Source organism: Seriola lalandi, unplaced genomic scaffold (assembly GCF_002814215.2).
Source record: "Seriola lalandi dorsalis isolate HSWRI2012SDOR001 ecotype SW California unplaced genomic scaffold, Sedor1 jcf7180002054763, whole genome shotgun sequence".
NCBI classification, from domain to species: domain Eukaryota; kingdom Metazoa; phylum Chordata; class Actinopteri; order Carangiformes; family Carangidae; genus Seriola; species Seriola lalandi.
This window is the reverse complement of record NW_019525316.1, coordinates 1,203,215-1,217,849: the sequence shown is the minus strand read 5'-3', so window position 1 is coordinate 1,217,849 and position 14,635 is coordinate 1,203,215. Positions and strand designations below refer to the sequence as shown.

The window sequence follows — 14,635 nt, the reverse complement described above, 5'->3', positions numbered from 1 at the left end:
TTGATAGATTGTATGTGTGGAGGCCAGGCAGGAAAGGAAGCGTTCATCAGCTATGCATCTCAGCACAGCGTGATGGCTAGGAGTGTGATTTCTAATGATGACTTCACTTAGGTACATATACATATACCCGATAATTAAATGTATAATAATAATAATAATAATAACAAGAATGATGTTCGTGTTTGTAGTTTTCAACCTACCTCCTTTGGAGTCAGTGTGGAATCTACTGTCTGAAGCTCTTGACCTAGGCTAGCTGTGTAAAGGAATTGCTGCTGTGGCTCAGATGGTGGAGCACACTTCCTGTTCCTCCTCTGGTTGGCAAATGGCAAGACACAACAAAAAGAAGTTGAATGTCATAAAGGTTTAAGTTCAGCTAAAATAGCCATTGGATTGAGCATGAATCAAGAATGCAGAAAATGCAGAAAATGCAGAAAATGCAGCAAACACAAAAACAAAACAAAAGACACTGACAAGGCACAGGGTTAAAAGATAGATGTGCAAGGTTCTTCATAAAATTCTATTTAGTCATTTGATTTTAGTGGGACAAAGGACTGAAAAAGGCTAGAGTGACAAGAAAACTGGGTGGTCTTTTGTACTGTAATCGGGGAAATTATTGTGTGAGACAGATCAAACAGAGGGTTAGTAACAGTTAATAACAGTACCTCACACACACACATGACTGAGTAGATTATCCTGAATGGTAATGAGGTTATAGTGTTTTAGTGAAGATAAACACACCCTACACATGCACAATCATTAATTAAAACTAATACAAGCCTTGAATAAAGCAGGGAGATACTGTGGCACTGTTTATTAAGAAAAATAAAACACAGTATGAAGTGGTCTTAAAACAATCAAATGGCATACACCCATTAGTTTTCATAATAAGGATATGTCCATTAGCTACTTAATGTTGCATGAATTTGCCAGTGACTGTGTTGAGTTCATACAATATACATGTACTCACTTGTGTATGTGTTCACAAGTATGTCACTGCATGCCTTGCTATATATGAAAGAAAAAAAATCTAATAATTACAGAAAAGCTTTTATGAAACACTTATAGTTTATGTTCATGTATGTGTGGGTGTATATGAGAATGCCTTAATAGTCTAATTTTCTGTGTGGGTATTTTTTGTGTGTCTATTCGTGTGTATACATGTCCACTGTTGAGTTTTACTTACTTGTGCTGTCGTAGCTGATTCTGGGTCTCCTCCAGGTGTGTGTAAGAGTTCTGCAGATGCAATGTCAGGTCAGGACAACGTACACGCTGCTCCCACACTTCGCCTGGCTCTCTGAACAGACCCTGGAATAACCACAACCACCACAACACACACAGAGACAGACAGGAGAATCAGATAATGATCACTGTATCCTTCTGTTTCAGGCCCCACCTCTTTCTCTGTCTTTTTTTTCTCTGTTTCCTCTCTCACAGGTAGTTATGGCTTAGTGCTAAAACCAGAGGCCAATCCATTTCATCTCTCCTCCTGTGACACAGAGGCCAAGAGAGAAGCAGGGGAAACAGAGAGAAAATCAGAGTGAAGAAAATTACATCTGAAAAATAAAACCAAACAAGTCAGAGTAAAGGGGAGGGATGAAGCGAGGGAAGAGGAGGAACAAAGAGAGAGAGAGATGGATAAAATAGCTGCTAATCTATTATCTTGTCTGATTAGCCTCAAAGACAAGTGGCTTAATCAGGCGTTATTTTCCCTTGTTCCCCCTTTTTATGGTTTCGTTTTATTTATCATTTCTTTGGATTTGTCTTATGTGCCAAAGCAACATCATCACAGTACTGATCTCTTGGAAAAGGCACTTTAAAAATAGAAGAAAATTTCACTGTGCCTGCCATCTAACTTTGTCATCACTGTGTGAAACCAATAACGTGGAACAAAGAAAAATCTTATTAGTATAAAATGAGAATAAAAAAGAAAATCATTTTCAAGTATTTCACTTAATGCTCCAAAGATTACAAGCATGATGACTATCTTTTTATGTGTTTTAACAATTTCTGACAACAATGAAGTGCTATAAAAGTCATAATAGACTCTAAGAGATTTAATATTAATTTCTGGTGATTTGTTAATAGTAAAAATACAAAGATAAAAGACCATCATCATTATCAGTAATTCTTCCTTTGAGTGCTTGAATTGTATTTGCATGAAATGTACAGCCTGTTTCCTCTCTAACTTCCCACTGATGTGCAACTTCCATGTATATTTTTGGGAGCAATCTCAAAAAAGTCAGTTAAACTTGAAAAAGCTGTCTGTCATTTTATTCCTTGTACATCTACTTGACATTGTGGCTCCTTCCCTGGAGTGATATGTTTCTGATGTCTACTGATACATCAAAGTTGCAAAGACAAAGACAAGTCGTTTTTAGGAAGAAGTTTTTGTACCATTCCATGCCTAACCTTACTCCCCCCTGCGTCCCCTGAAGACTTCATCGTGATTGTCACACAATTGCATGAAAGACATTGGATACATGTTGAAACATTTTCAATAAAATGGTTACTGCCTTTTAAAAGTAAAGGCAAACATTTTCCAAATCAACGCTAAATTATGTTTATACTTTCTAGTTTTGGACAAATAGCAGGGATGCTGTTTTCACTATCCACTAGTTGTGTGAAATGCTAATAATCCAACATGCAAGACATTTTTCAGTTAATACCAAACGCGTATTGAAACTTTTAGGTGTCTGGAGAAGAATAAGAAACTGCCTCATCTAAACATGCATTACTCTAACTTGTGGTTGTATGTACGCTCTTTTCTGAGAATGATGTATAAACTTTGTGTAGTGCAGATTAACTTAAATGTTGTTGCCTTGTTTGAGGTGACCTTCAGTTGTTGTTTGGTGTTAAAAAAGGAGGGAGGATGAGGGGGGAGAGATAGAGGGAAGGACAGGGACCCTGTCCTTGCTCCTATCGCCATGGGATCAGTGGCCTGGCCTGACCACTTCCACAGCCAGCACCTCAACCTTATCCATCACCACTAGATAGTTATCACACCAGGGAAAGAGGCGGGGGGCTTCCTACACTAATCACACATACACAACAAAGAAACACAGGGAGGCAGAGACAGAGAGAGACAGACATGTATAAATATAGATAAATAATGTATTCTTCTCCATGTCAGGACAAGGAGACTTTCCTGACACCATTAATGAACTCACCCTAACTACAGCCAGCTGTCTGTGTGCATGTGTGTGAAGTACAGCTAATAAAATGAGACAAATCCACGCCTCATTTCTGCTCACTTATGTTTTACATTACTAGAAACTAATAATAGGGAAAGCACTTTGCCATAAAGAGCTACAGAGCGTAAATAACACAAATGCTGAAATGGCTCCTCATCAAATCATTAACATACACACACATATGCATGCACAAAATCACAGACCTACATTGACACATGTGCTATGCAACATGGCGGCACACGTATGTCCAGCGAGTCAACACTCCTGGCGCTTTTTCATTAGTATTCTTTTAGTTTATTTATTATTGAGTGCTATGTATGCATCAGTTAACATATCATACACTCGACATGAACTATTAAACATCAGTTCGATGTGCAGTGGTTGTGGTTTTTAACATTGATAATTTAAACTACTACAACATCCCGACAGAGCTTGTCAGATCGCCGGGATCTCTGTGGATGAACTTCCCACCCTGAAAGCAACTAAGGCAGCGAAGGAAGCAAAAGCAGGGTTGCCAAGCCAGAATACATGCTGGGCTAAGGAAACACTCGCAAAAACCTCCACAAACTGCCAAGTGTTTTAATCACAAATGCAAAATCACTGGCCAACAAAATGGAAGAGCTGGAACTTATCATATCTATAGAGAAGAACATACAGGACTGCTGTGTTATTACAGAAACGTGACTCAACCCAACAATTCGAAAGGAGGACAACCTATCCCTGTTTTGAAGTCCAGCATACAAAACTCTTACCAACATGGTCAAAACACCTGCCAGGGATATACAAGTATGGCCTGAGGGAGTTTCTGAGCAGCTACAGTACTGTTTTAAATGCAATGGGACCTCTTTGCAGATGAAGACGCTAAGACCTACACTTCCAATATTTTGTTTTACATAGAAAGCTGTGTAGATTGTGTCAGCACCACAAAATGCATCAGTATTTTTTCCAACAACAAACCATGGACCAAAGATGTCCAACTGATGCTAAAAGCTCGCAAAATGGCTTTCCAGTCTGACAACATAGAGCTGTTCAGTGCAGCCAGGTGTAACATGAAAGGTGCATCAGAGATGCCAAAGCAGCCTATAAGCTACAGACTTAGAGCCAGTTTGACACATCAGATCCCCGTTGTGCATGGCAAAGTATATGGCCCACTGTTCCAGCTCCAGCTTACAACAGACAGACACTTATCGTACAGACTGCAGAACAGGTCACACACATACTTTGTAATACCAACACACTGAAAGCAGCTACTCTGGAGTTCAGAAACTGTGCTGTTGAGTTAGCTGGAGTCTTCCCAAAATTTTTCAATTCATCCCTGGCACAGTGCATTGTTCCTACATGCCTAAGGTCTTCTACAACAGTGTAAGTCCTGAAACAGACAGTCATAACCTGCCTCAATGAATTCAGACCAGTTGCTTTAACACCAATAATCATGAAGTGCCTGCCGAGACTGCTCCTTAAGCACATCAAGACTGCTCTCCCACCCACCCTGGATTCACATCAATATGCATGCAGAGGAACAGATCAACAGATGATGCCATTGGCATTGCCCTCCACACCGTATTGCAACACCTAGAACAATGGGTAGCACATGCATGGCTGTTGTTTGTGGATTACAGTTCTGCATTCAACACCATCCTACCCAGCAGACTGGTCTCCAAGCTGTGCGACCTAGGCTTTGAACACAACATCCTAACAGCTTGAACACAACATATCAGTCAGGATGGGTCCCCGCCAGTCCTCCACCTTGTTACTAAACACAAGAGCTCCACAAGGCTGTGTGCTGAGCCTCCTCCTCTACTCTTCATACACCTATGACAGCATACAAATTCATAAAACACAATACTTAAATTTGCAAAAAACACAACAATGGTGGATCACTGAAGGCGAACAGTCACGTACAGGGAGGAGGAACAGAAGCTAACAAGCCAGTGTTCAGAAAACAACTTGGTACTCTACACCAAAAATACAAAGGAGCTTGTCATTGACTTCAGCAGAAAACAAGATGACCATCCCCCACTGTACATAGACAGAGAAAGAGTAGACACACAAGAGTCTCCAGTTTCAGGTTGCTAGGCACCCACAGAAAGGCACACTAGCAAATTTACTTTCTAAAGACACTTAAGAAAGTTAACATGCCACAACGGCTGAGTCCTCCCATTGCTGCTCCATTGAGTGTGTCCTGACACATGGGATGCTTGTGTGGTATGGCAACATTTCCAAGGCTGAAAAGAAGGCTTTGCAGAGAGTCATCAACACAGCCCAGAAGATCACGACAGACATCTACCAGCGTCGGAAAACATCTACGGCTCCTGTTGTCTGCGGAAAACATCCTGCATCTTAAAAGATCCATCTCAAACTGCCCATCATTTGTTTACCCTTCTGCCCTCAGGAAAGCACTACAGGTCCATCAAACCCCTCACCACAAGATTAATGAACAGTTTCTACCCCAAGGCCATTACCACACTAAACCTTGTGTTGAAAAACCACCCCCCCATAAACAATACTTATCCTTTGCAATAACAACCTCCGTGCAATACATATCCTGTGCAATACCGATATGCAATATCTATTATATCTAATGTATCTAATATACGCATACGTAAGCATGTGTGTGTATCCATGGTGTGTGTGTGTGTGTGTGTGTGTGTGTGTGTGTGTGTGTGTGTGTGTGTGTGTGTGTGTGTGTGTAGGAGTCTTGTATATAAGTTGTATGTATAGTTTTATTTGTTTTTTTAAATAATTCTTATTCTTTTTTACTTATTCTTGTACTTTTATGTATTCTTTATAATTGTAAGAGTTGCACTCAGGTATTGCACCTGAATTTCGTTGCATATACCAGGTACAATGACAATAAAGAAATGAAAAGTATTCAAATTCAACACATAGCCACAGACACATGCCTGGACTATGATAGATTGTACGTAGATGAATACTCAATTGACAGCAACTGAAAGAACTCTTCAATCAGCTCCATTTCAACTGCTGCACTGCTTTACAGCTCCATTAAAAATAAAGCAGATTTGATATAAAGACTGAATTTACAGGTGTTTTTCACAGCAGACATTTTGGCTGGTTATTGTTGGAAAAACACAGATGTTACAAATAATATTAACGATTGCTTGGTTCTATTCAAGAGTCCCAATGAGCTATGACAGTGTGACAGTGAGCCAGCAGGACCCTGAAACTGAAGCAGCTAAACTGAATTCAGTCATCATTAATTTCATTATTTACACCCTTTTTTCACAGTGACAGGTCAAAATGTTCTCCATCAAAAAGGCCCATTCAGTCTTCAGCTTTATCTGTCTTTCAGACCCATCCAGCTCACTGCTTTGGTTTTTACATTCATTTTGTTAAATCTCAACAGCACTTTCCAACCACTCACTGTTTTAAAAAAAGACTAGCTCAAAACCTAGTATATGACTGGACTGCGCATGGTCAATGTAATTGAGGATGTAGTTAGAAACCGTTGTAGAACCGTTGTAAACAACTGATAACATTGCATTATATTTGCATTCTGCCTGGTGTCAGCTGGTTTCAGTCCTTTACCTGTTTGCTTCTCTGAGCAAACAGGTAAAGGGCAACTCTCTGTGCTTACATAGACAGTGTTTTAACACAGCCGAATTCCCAATAAAGCTGTTCTCACTTACATGTTTTTCTGCTTCTTTTGTTAGACAATGGAACAAGTATGAAATAGTGAGTGTTACATGGCCCATTAAAACTACATGTTAACTAGCAGTCACACCATTGACTGCTAGCCATTTTCAGCTACTGCTCTGCCCTGCTAAGATCCTGATTTTATAATGACAACGCCATCAAACAAAATTACCATTCACACAAGTTAAAGACAACAGCTTTGCTGTGATTCTCACTCACGGGCTAGTACTGGTGACTGTCTACGTAGCTAAGGTTTGTCCAAAAAGTTGCTTGATTTGTCGCTAAGGAAATGACTCTAAATATAGCGACAAATGCACTATGCTGGCAACACTGCCGGCTATATATGCCCCCTAATAGAAACTGTGCCAATACATTTTGAAAGAGCATCGGCTAATCGATAAACTCCAACACTCGGCCAGACGACCAATGGTGCAACTAATCAATCAGTCAGTCAGTCAGTCAGTCATAGACATTCGCATTTACAGGGCTGGCCCTGCTGTTGCGGTCCAGCCAAAAAGGCGAGTTAATATTGGACTAAGATCCAACAGGTAGCAAGAAAGAATACTTCAGTGGGATTCCCATGTTGCTTTTTTCTGTCAAAAGTTGCTTAATGTAGCTTTAATATAGTAACGTGGAGGCCCCTACGGATACAAAATAACATAGCTTTCACTTTTTCTTCCATCTATCTCTCTGATGCATATTATACATTGGCTATTCTCTTCCAGTGGCCCAATGCAAACAAAAATGAATTATCCAATGCAATCAACTTTCAGAATTCCAGTGAATTTACAAATAAATCCTTGTGTGCCTGTCACAGCACAGATCATACTGGTTGGATAAGTCACATTGAATTGATGAGGAACACAAACAAGAGCTGTGCATGGGAACTAGGACTGGGCAATTAACCAAAAAAGTATGAACACAGACATTTAAATCATCTCAGCAACTTAATCATGTTGAAGTTGGTTAATTTAGTTAACACTTTCCCCAATGTATGCGTTCATGAACTGTCCCTTTAAAAAAGTAATACCTTGTGTTCAGTCACCCTAGCCTACATCCACACTAATATGTTTTAATTTTAAAATGCATCACTTTTATGAGTTTTTGAGCCCAGACTTTTGGAAATGCTGCTGGCCCCATTTTAGTTTGAAATCTACAGGGTTGGGTTGTGGTCTGGATGGACAGAAACTAAGATTTTGGAAACAATTGCGCAGACACCTATGTGGCTTCCTGATTGGGTCTGATCAGTAATGACTACCAGTAGTGAATGCAACATGGATAGTGACCAAAGCTAACACCACCAACTTGTTAAATCACTTGGAACACAATCACATTGCCAAATAGGAGGCTCAGGTCCTTTGATGTTTGCAGTGAAATGATGCACATGTTTTATCAGTCAGTGGTGGCCAGTGTACTTTTTTATGCTGCAGTCTGCTGGGGCAGCAACATGTCAGACATGAACACAAGGAGACTGGACAAGCTGGTCAAAAAGGCTGGGTCTGTGCTTCACAGGAGTCTGGACTCATTCAGTACTGTTGTGGAGAGATGCATGCAATGTAAGATGGAGGCCATCTTGGACAATACCAACCATCCTCTCCCCAACATTCTGGCAGGACAGAGCTGCAACTACAGAGGCAAAACTCTCATCTCATTGCCCTGCAGAACAGAGAGGTTCAGGAGATCCTTTGTTCCCACTGCCATCAGGCTATACAAAAACTCCGCCAAAGGAAGTGGACTAATTTAATTATTATTGTTTATTTATTATTAACTGTTTTTATTATTATCAACAGTGAGGTAATGGACACATGAAATTTCCCTAGGGGATAAATAAAGTATCTATCTATCTATATGAAGAGTGCATGTTTCAAAAAGAGACAGACCGATAAATACCAAAATAATGGTTCATTAATCATAAACGAGGTACAAGTTTGAAATAATCATGATATTGATTTGAAGTCATGTCATTTGGCCCTAATGGGACTCACTAAAACACTGTGGTCCACCAACATTTGATAGCAACCCATAGCCACACAGTCACACGGACTGTACTCACTGAAATATAGACACTAAACGGCTCTGTGCTGTATCCCCCGAGAGAGCTGTCTGCCATGGTTTAATGATGTCATTCTTCTTTGAAAGGAGTTTTAAAGGATCTCTGCTTTCATCAAGAACTATCCCCCCCGGGAAAAGAAGGGGTTGTTGTGGGGCTCTAATAATTAGTATGACACTTTCTAAAACTAATACTCTCTTTCACCTCTTGTGCATGCTCTATTCCTGTCTTTTCTCATTCTCCCCCCTTACATTATGTGTCACAGTAGTTTCTCATTTATATCATTCCCACCCGTCTCTACCTGTTTATGTCTTACATGATCCTAGCTTTGACCATCTCACCTGCTGTTTCTTGCTGACAATGGGGGGCAATATGGGCTTGGAGGAGCGGCAGGTTCTAGTGGTTTTGATCCATGGGGAACCAAGACTCCCAGGGAAACTCGGGGCTGAGTCAGGCATGCCCAAGAGACAAGCCCTGCCCCTGGGGGCCAGTCTGGTAGGGGCCTGGTACTTGACCTGCCTCAGCAGCAGCTCTGTCTCATGGGGAGTTGGCCTGAATGGAGAGTTGAAGACCCCTGGGCACTGAAGTAAGAAAGAGAGAGAGAGAGTGGGGTTAACCCTGTATAATAGAGGAAGTAAAACTGAGCGAGACACAGAGTATCAGCATGAGCTAGGTGATATGATTAGGTCAGTACATGTATTTCTGATTGGCTATGAAGATATTACTCTTATTCAATACTCCTTATTTTTAAAATAACAATGTATTGCAACTGAAATATCAGGGAAAAAGGGAGAGGGCTGAGGGGGTGACATGCTGCAGAGGTTCCAGATTTAAACCAAGGATACTGCAGTTATGTGACATGGATTTCGAGGCACCAAGAAGTCCTCCTGGGTGTTTTACTCCCTAGTCACTAAAACGTATTAAAATCCATTTGAAGTTTGGGAAAACCAAACAGTAATTTTGTTTATCAGGGGGACCATCAAATTGTAGAATGGCCACCTCCTGGGACAACTTAAAATGAAACTGTTAGTCATTTAAACTATTACAGACAATATTCAGAGGTAATTTGAAACATAAGTTTTGTTAACAACTTTTTAATACAGTTTTTCATCAAAGTTTTGCCTGTTTTTGCCCTTTTTATTATCATATCATTAACATCATCATATTAACCCAAACTTTGTAAAATTAAACGTTCTGTGTTCATACTGACAACAGTTATTGATCTTCACTACCTCTAATGCATACACCATGGCTCTTGGCCAACCAAATGCTTTTGCCAGGATAATTATTTGGCTGGAGCAATTCAGTGTATGCACTTCACACAGGACAATGGATAGATAACAAAAAATACTACAGAGATAACTGCTGTCTCAAATGTGGATTCATACATGACTTGAATGTAGTTGTTCAAAAGGACAAATGCAGACATGTACACACATACAAAACTTTGCCTCCCCTGTTCTGAAGTGAGGTAGAGATTTGCCACAGACAGCTTCAGTAATAATTATTCAAATCACAGTGATCCTTTTGCCTGTGTGTTAATTACCAGACCAAAGCTTTGAGTTGGAGTACTCTGTATCTACTCTATATGCTAATAACACTACTTGCTATTTAGGCCACTCTAAAAGACTGGGACAGCAGAGAGAGAGGAGAGAGAAAGGGCATAAGTGGGAAATTGCTCCAACTGTATCAACCCAAACCTCACTCTTTTTAAAATAACATATTAACAGACTGGTTAATTAGTAAATGTTTCATTATTAGGCCATGAGTACTTTTGATGTAAATGTCAAGTGTTTCAGAATGAGTGGGGAGTAATTAATTCAACTCCACTGAGCCTGATTTCTTTAACCATGGGTTATAGACTCAACTGGATAACAGCTGATTTCTTATTGATGGGTCTCTATGTTAAGAAGCTAATGCCTTATTTTCATTGGGTCACAATGGGCGGACCACCTCTCAAAATTTGAGCACTTTTCTTGACTCTAGTCAGTAGAGGCACACATGCAGACTTGTCCAACAACAAAAAACTTTTTAATATATTTAGAATTTTGCCATTTTCAGTTTGATGAATTGACACATTTTCATATTTTTAAATGTACTCGGGCCAGAGTCACAACATGTTTAGATTAATGTGTGTTTCCAATAATGTCTTCCACAGCAACTTGCAGAATGTATAAGGTCCTTTCTTTCAGCTTATAAAAGTAGGTTATAGAAAAATTGAGGGAAGTTCTCACTTCATATGTTCATGAAAGTGGCCAAACCATTACTGTTTTTTCAACACTTGCAGTAGCAACAGTATTGTGTACATGTATATTCCAATATGATATAAAATCACTGCAGAAAATAACAGACAACAGATTAATATATAATCAATAATAATGACATACATCTCCTACAATTAACTGTATTTTTTAAAATAATTTAATTAAGACAAGAGACAGGACTTTCAGTGTTTACTCAAACATAAACTCAACTTTAAAAATGGGACTTTGTATGTCTTTGAAAGAACATTTTAGGTGCTGTATATTTGTGCCTTGCCAATCTGTCCCTCCAGAGAACCATTACTGAAGCTTGCACCAACTCCACACGCTGATACTGTATTCCTCCTGTATTACATTGCTGCTACAACAGTACTGAACTTGTTCTTTTGCATGCAGTCATTTTTAAGAGCTTCAAATTAAATGAAAAGGTCCCAACCCTTCAAAAAAAGCAAAATGGCACATAAGCAAATGTTTTAAGGCCATACAGTACATGACGATGTACAAGTAATTAAGTGACAGAATAACCACAAAAACAATGTGAACAATCTAAAACACAGCATCTTAAGAACTGCATTGAACTTTAAATATGAGAAACACTGACCCAAAAATCTAACTATCAGAAATTTGTGTTTTCAATTATATTTCTTTAGTGCTCATTATTAGTCTATAAAATGCAATTGGGATGAGTGTACATATCTACCTCCAACAGGGAAGGGACAGAAGGCTGGGGACCGCTGGGGACATACACACCCAAACGCATACACACACGTAAATCTCACCACTCCTAAAGACACACACACACACGCACGCACGCACGCACACGCGCACACACACACACACACACACACACACACACACACACACACACACACACACACACACACACACACACACACGCATGCAAGCCCAAACGTACCAACCTAGCTACGGGAAGAGCAATGATGTTGACCCCAGGAACACACCTTCTCTGTCTCTGTCAGAGGGACTTGGGGCCTTTTGGTAAGCTGTGTGTGTGTGTGTGTGTGTGTGTGTGTGTGTGTGTGTGGGCTGGGGTCCGAGAAGTGAGAAAGGATGAACTGTGTGGGAGAGCCATCTATTCACTGCTGACAAGGTCAGAGCTACGAAGGGAAAGAGTCCCCTGCCATATGCAGAGAAAGAGAGAGAGAGAGATACATAGAGAGAAAGAGATGGACAGAGGGCAGGGAAGAACAGACAAACTTTTCTACTTGCTTTCTTTCCTTCTTGATTATTCATAAATACCCAACATAATTCTATATAAAATGATGAAAACAATGAACATTTGGGTACACTGTCATTCCAAAGCATCTAGAGTGTCAAACATGATGTGACAAAATGCAAACTCTCCAGCGTACACCATATTCATAATAAAATATTTGGAAGTTGTTTGTATGTGATCATCTTAAGTGAACATGGACAACTTGGATACCTGCAGGAAGGAAGGCTGTGAGACAGATGATGACGATGCTGGTTGCACAGGCATGAAGGAGAGAGAAAGAGAGGGATAGAAAGAGCGAGAGAAGTGGTGGTGCTGAATCAACAGTGACCAGTGTGCTTTGTCTTCATTATGATCCCAGTGGGGAGTCACAGGGATGTGTGGATGCCACACACATGCACGCACGCACGCATGCACACACGCACACACACACACACACACACACACACACACCTGTGCCAGGGGAAGCACTAAAATAATCCACTCAGCACATCAGAAGAGCCATGAGGACACATACTCACTCATGTGTGCACACACAACTTAACTGCACACAGCCTACCTATGTTAACAAAAGAAAAGACAGAAGATGTTTCTTTCTCTGTAGCCAGTTTATCCCCTCCCTAGCTGTAATTCATTGCCTGTGTGAGTCCCTGCATGTTTAGCTGCATACATGTGCACGTGTGTATGGGCAAGCATGCACTAACTCTCCTTGAACAAAGTTTAGTGAGTCAGTGATGTTTCCTGTATTTTCTACAACATGCATTTTATACTGACATAGTGACACCAAATAATCTTATCTGGTGTATCTATGACAAATGTATACATTTTGTAAAAATATATATATTTATATAATTGTGTAGACACGGTTCAGGTAGAAGCATGATATCATCATTTGCATCACTGAGTTCAATGGATCAGCAGCTGATCTCCTAAAATACCACTCACTACCCAATCCTTCACATAACAGACCACATTCATACCACTGTAATCACTACTAATAACTGCTTTTCATTGGCCAATAATTGCTGCTGCATTGCAAGCTGAAAACATTATCATGTTGCAGCTACTGTTTTTATTTATGACACTCTGCTGATGCAGGCTCCTTGAGGTTTAACACTGCTTTCTCATTGAATTTCAAAGTTGATTTAAATGGGGTCATCAAGTAAAATGATTTATAATGCTAATTATTTCTGACTTAACCACTTTTATGTAGCTGTGGTAAAGAAGGAACCACCATTTAAATTTGCCTCTGGTAAAGTATTGGTCTAATCATTGTAGTTTCTTCATCAAATATGTGAGGTTTTGTTTATGTTTGAGTTCCTATAAACCAACCTGTTTTGTACTGAGGAGGTGGTGTAACCTGTGAGCTTGGTAAAGCTTGACTGTCTGCTCTTTTATCATATCCAGACAATCTCTCTCTCTCTTCTGGAGTTCCTCAAGTTCATCCAACTCCCTCCTGCAGGGAAAGCAAAATCATAAATAAATATTTTTGCAATCCAAATTACAAAATTCCATTTAATTAATCTATATGATGATGGGTATCACAGTCATATATATATATATACAGTGTAATTGAAAAATGTTGTTATATATAAATATAACATTTCACACTAAAACTAACTGACATACAGTATGTAAATCATTTGTGAGCAATAGATCATCGTATAACGAATGTATGCTTGCTGAATGATCATGATTGATTGGATACTGCTCCTAACTTTTTATTTAACTCTACATCACTAACAATCATATAAGACTAATATTTTAATGACACCCTTTTCAGATCAAACAAACCTGTCACATTGCATATTATCTGGAAATTCAGCTGACCTTATAGCTTAAAACTATATAAATGAAAGACTTGTGCACAATTTAAACTTGCAAGTGTGTTTGTGCATGTGTTAGTGTGTATTTGGAGCACAGTCTTTAGTCACAAATTTGACAATTCCCTTAAGTGTCCTTCAGATGGATAAATAACTGCCTAATGATATGAGAGACACTGGGACAGACTTGGAATGGTAGAAGAGCTGTGGGAGAAAAACAAGAGAATGAGACTGCATGGAGGGAAAAAAGCAAAGTGAGAGTGCGAGAGGCTATAAGTGGGAGGATGATGGATATATTTCATCACCGCAGCCAGGACAGGTCTGTCTGTGACATCTGTTAAGTGAAGCTGGCTAAATGGGATGCATTAAAAGCCCATACACAGCAATTTCATTCCGCAATCACACAGCCTTATTGTTAC

The 14,635-nt window shown here is 39.7% G+C and overlaps 1 protein-coding gene across 1 annotated transcript in view; it reads right to left on the bottom strand.

Moving 5' to 3' along the window:
• The window catches only part of spata17 (spermatogenesis associated 17), a 43,024-nt gene that overhangs the window by 15,268 nt on the left and 13,121 nt on the right, over nucleotides 1–14,635 (bottom strand). Inside the window, exons 6-9 of the mRNA XM_023425007.2 lie at nucleotides 13,726–13,849; nucleotides 9,240–9,479; nucleotides 1,184–1,305; nucleotides 201–311 (exon numbers count right to left, since the gene is read on the bottom strand). Coding sequence (XP_023280775.1) covers nucleotides 245–311; nucleotides 1,184–1,305; nucleotides 9,240–9,479; nucleotides 13,726–13,849 — 553 coding nt within the window. The 3' untranslated portion in view covers nucleotides 201–244. The remainder of the gene's footprint in view (nucleotides 1–200; nucleotides 312–1,183; nucleotides 1,306–9,239; nucleotides 9,480–13,725; nucleotides 13,850–14,635) is intronic.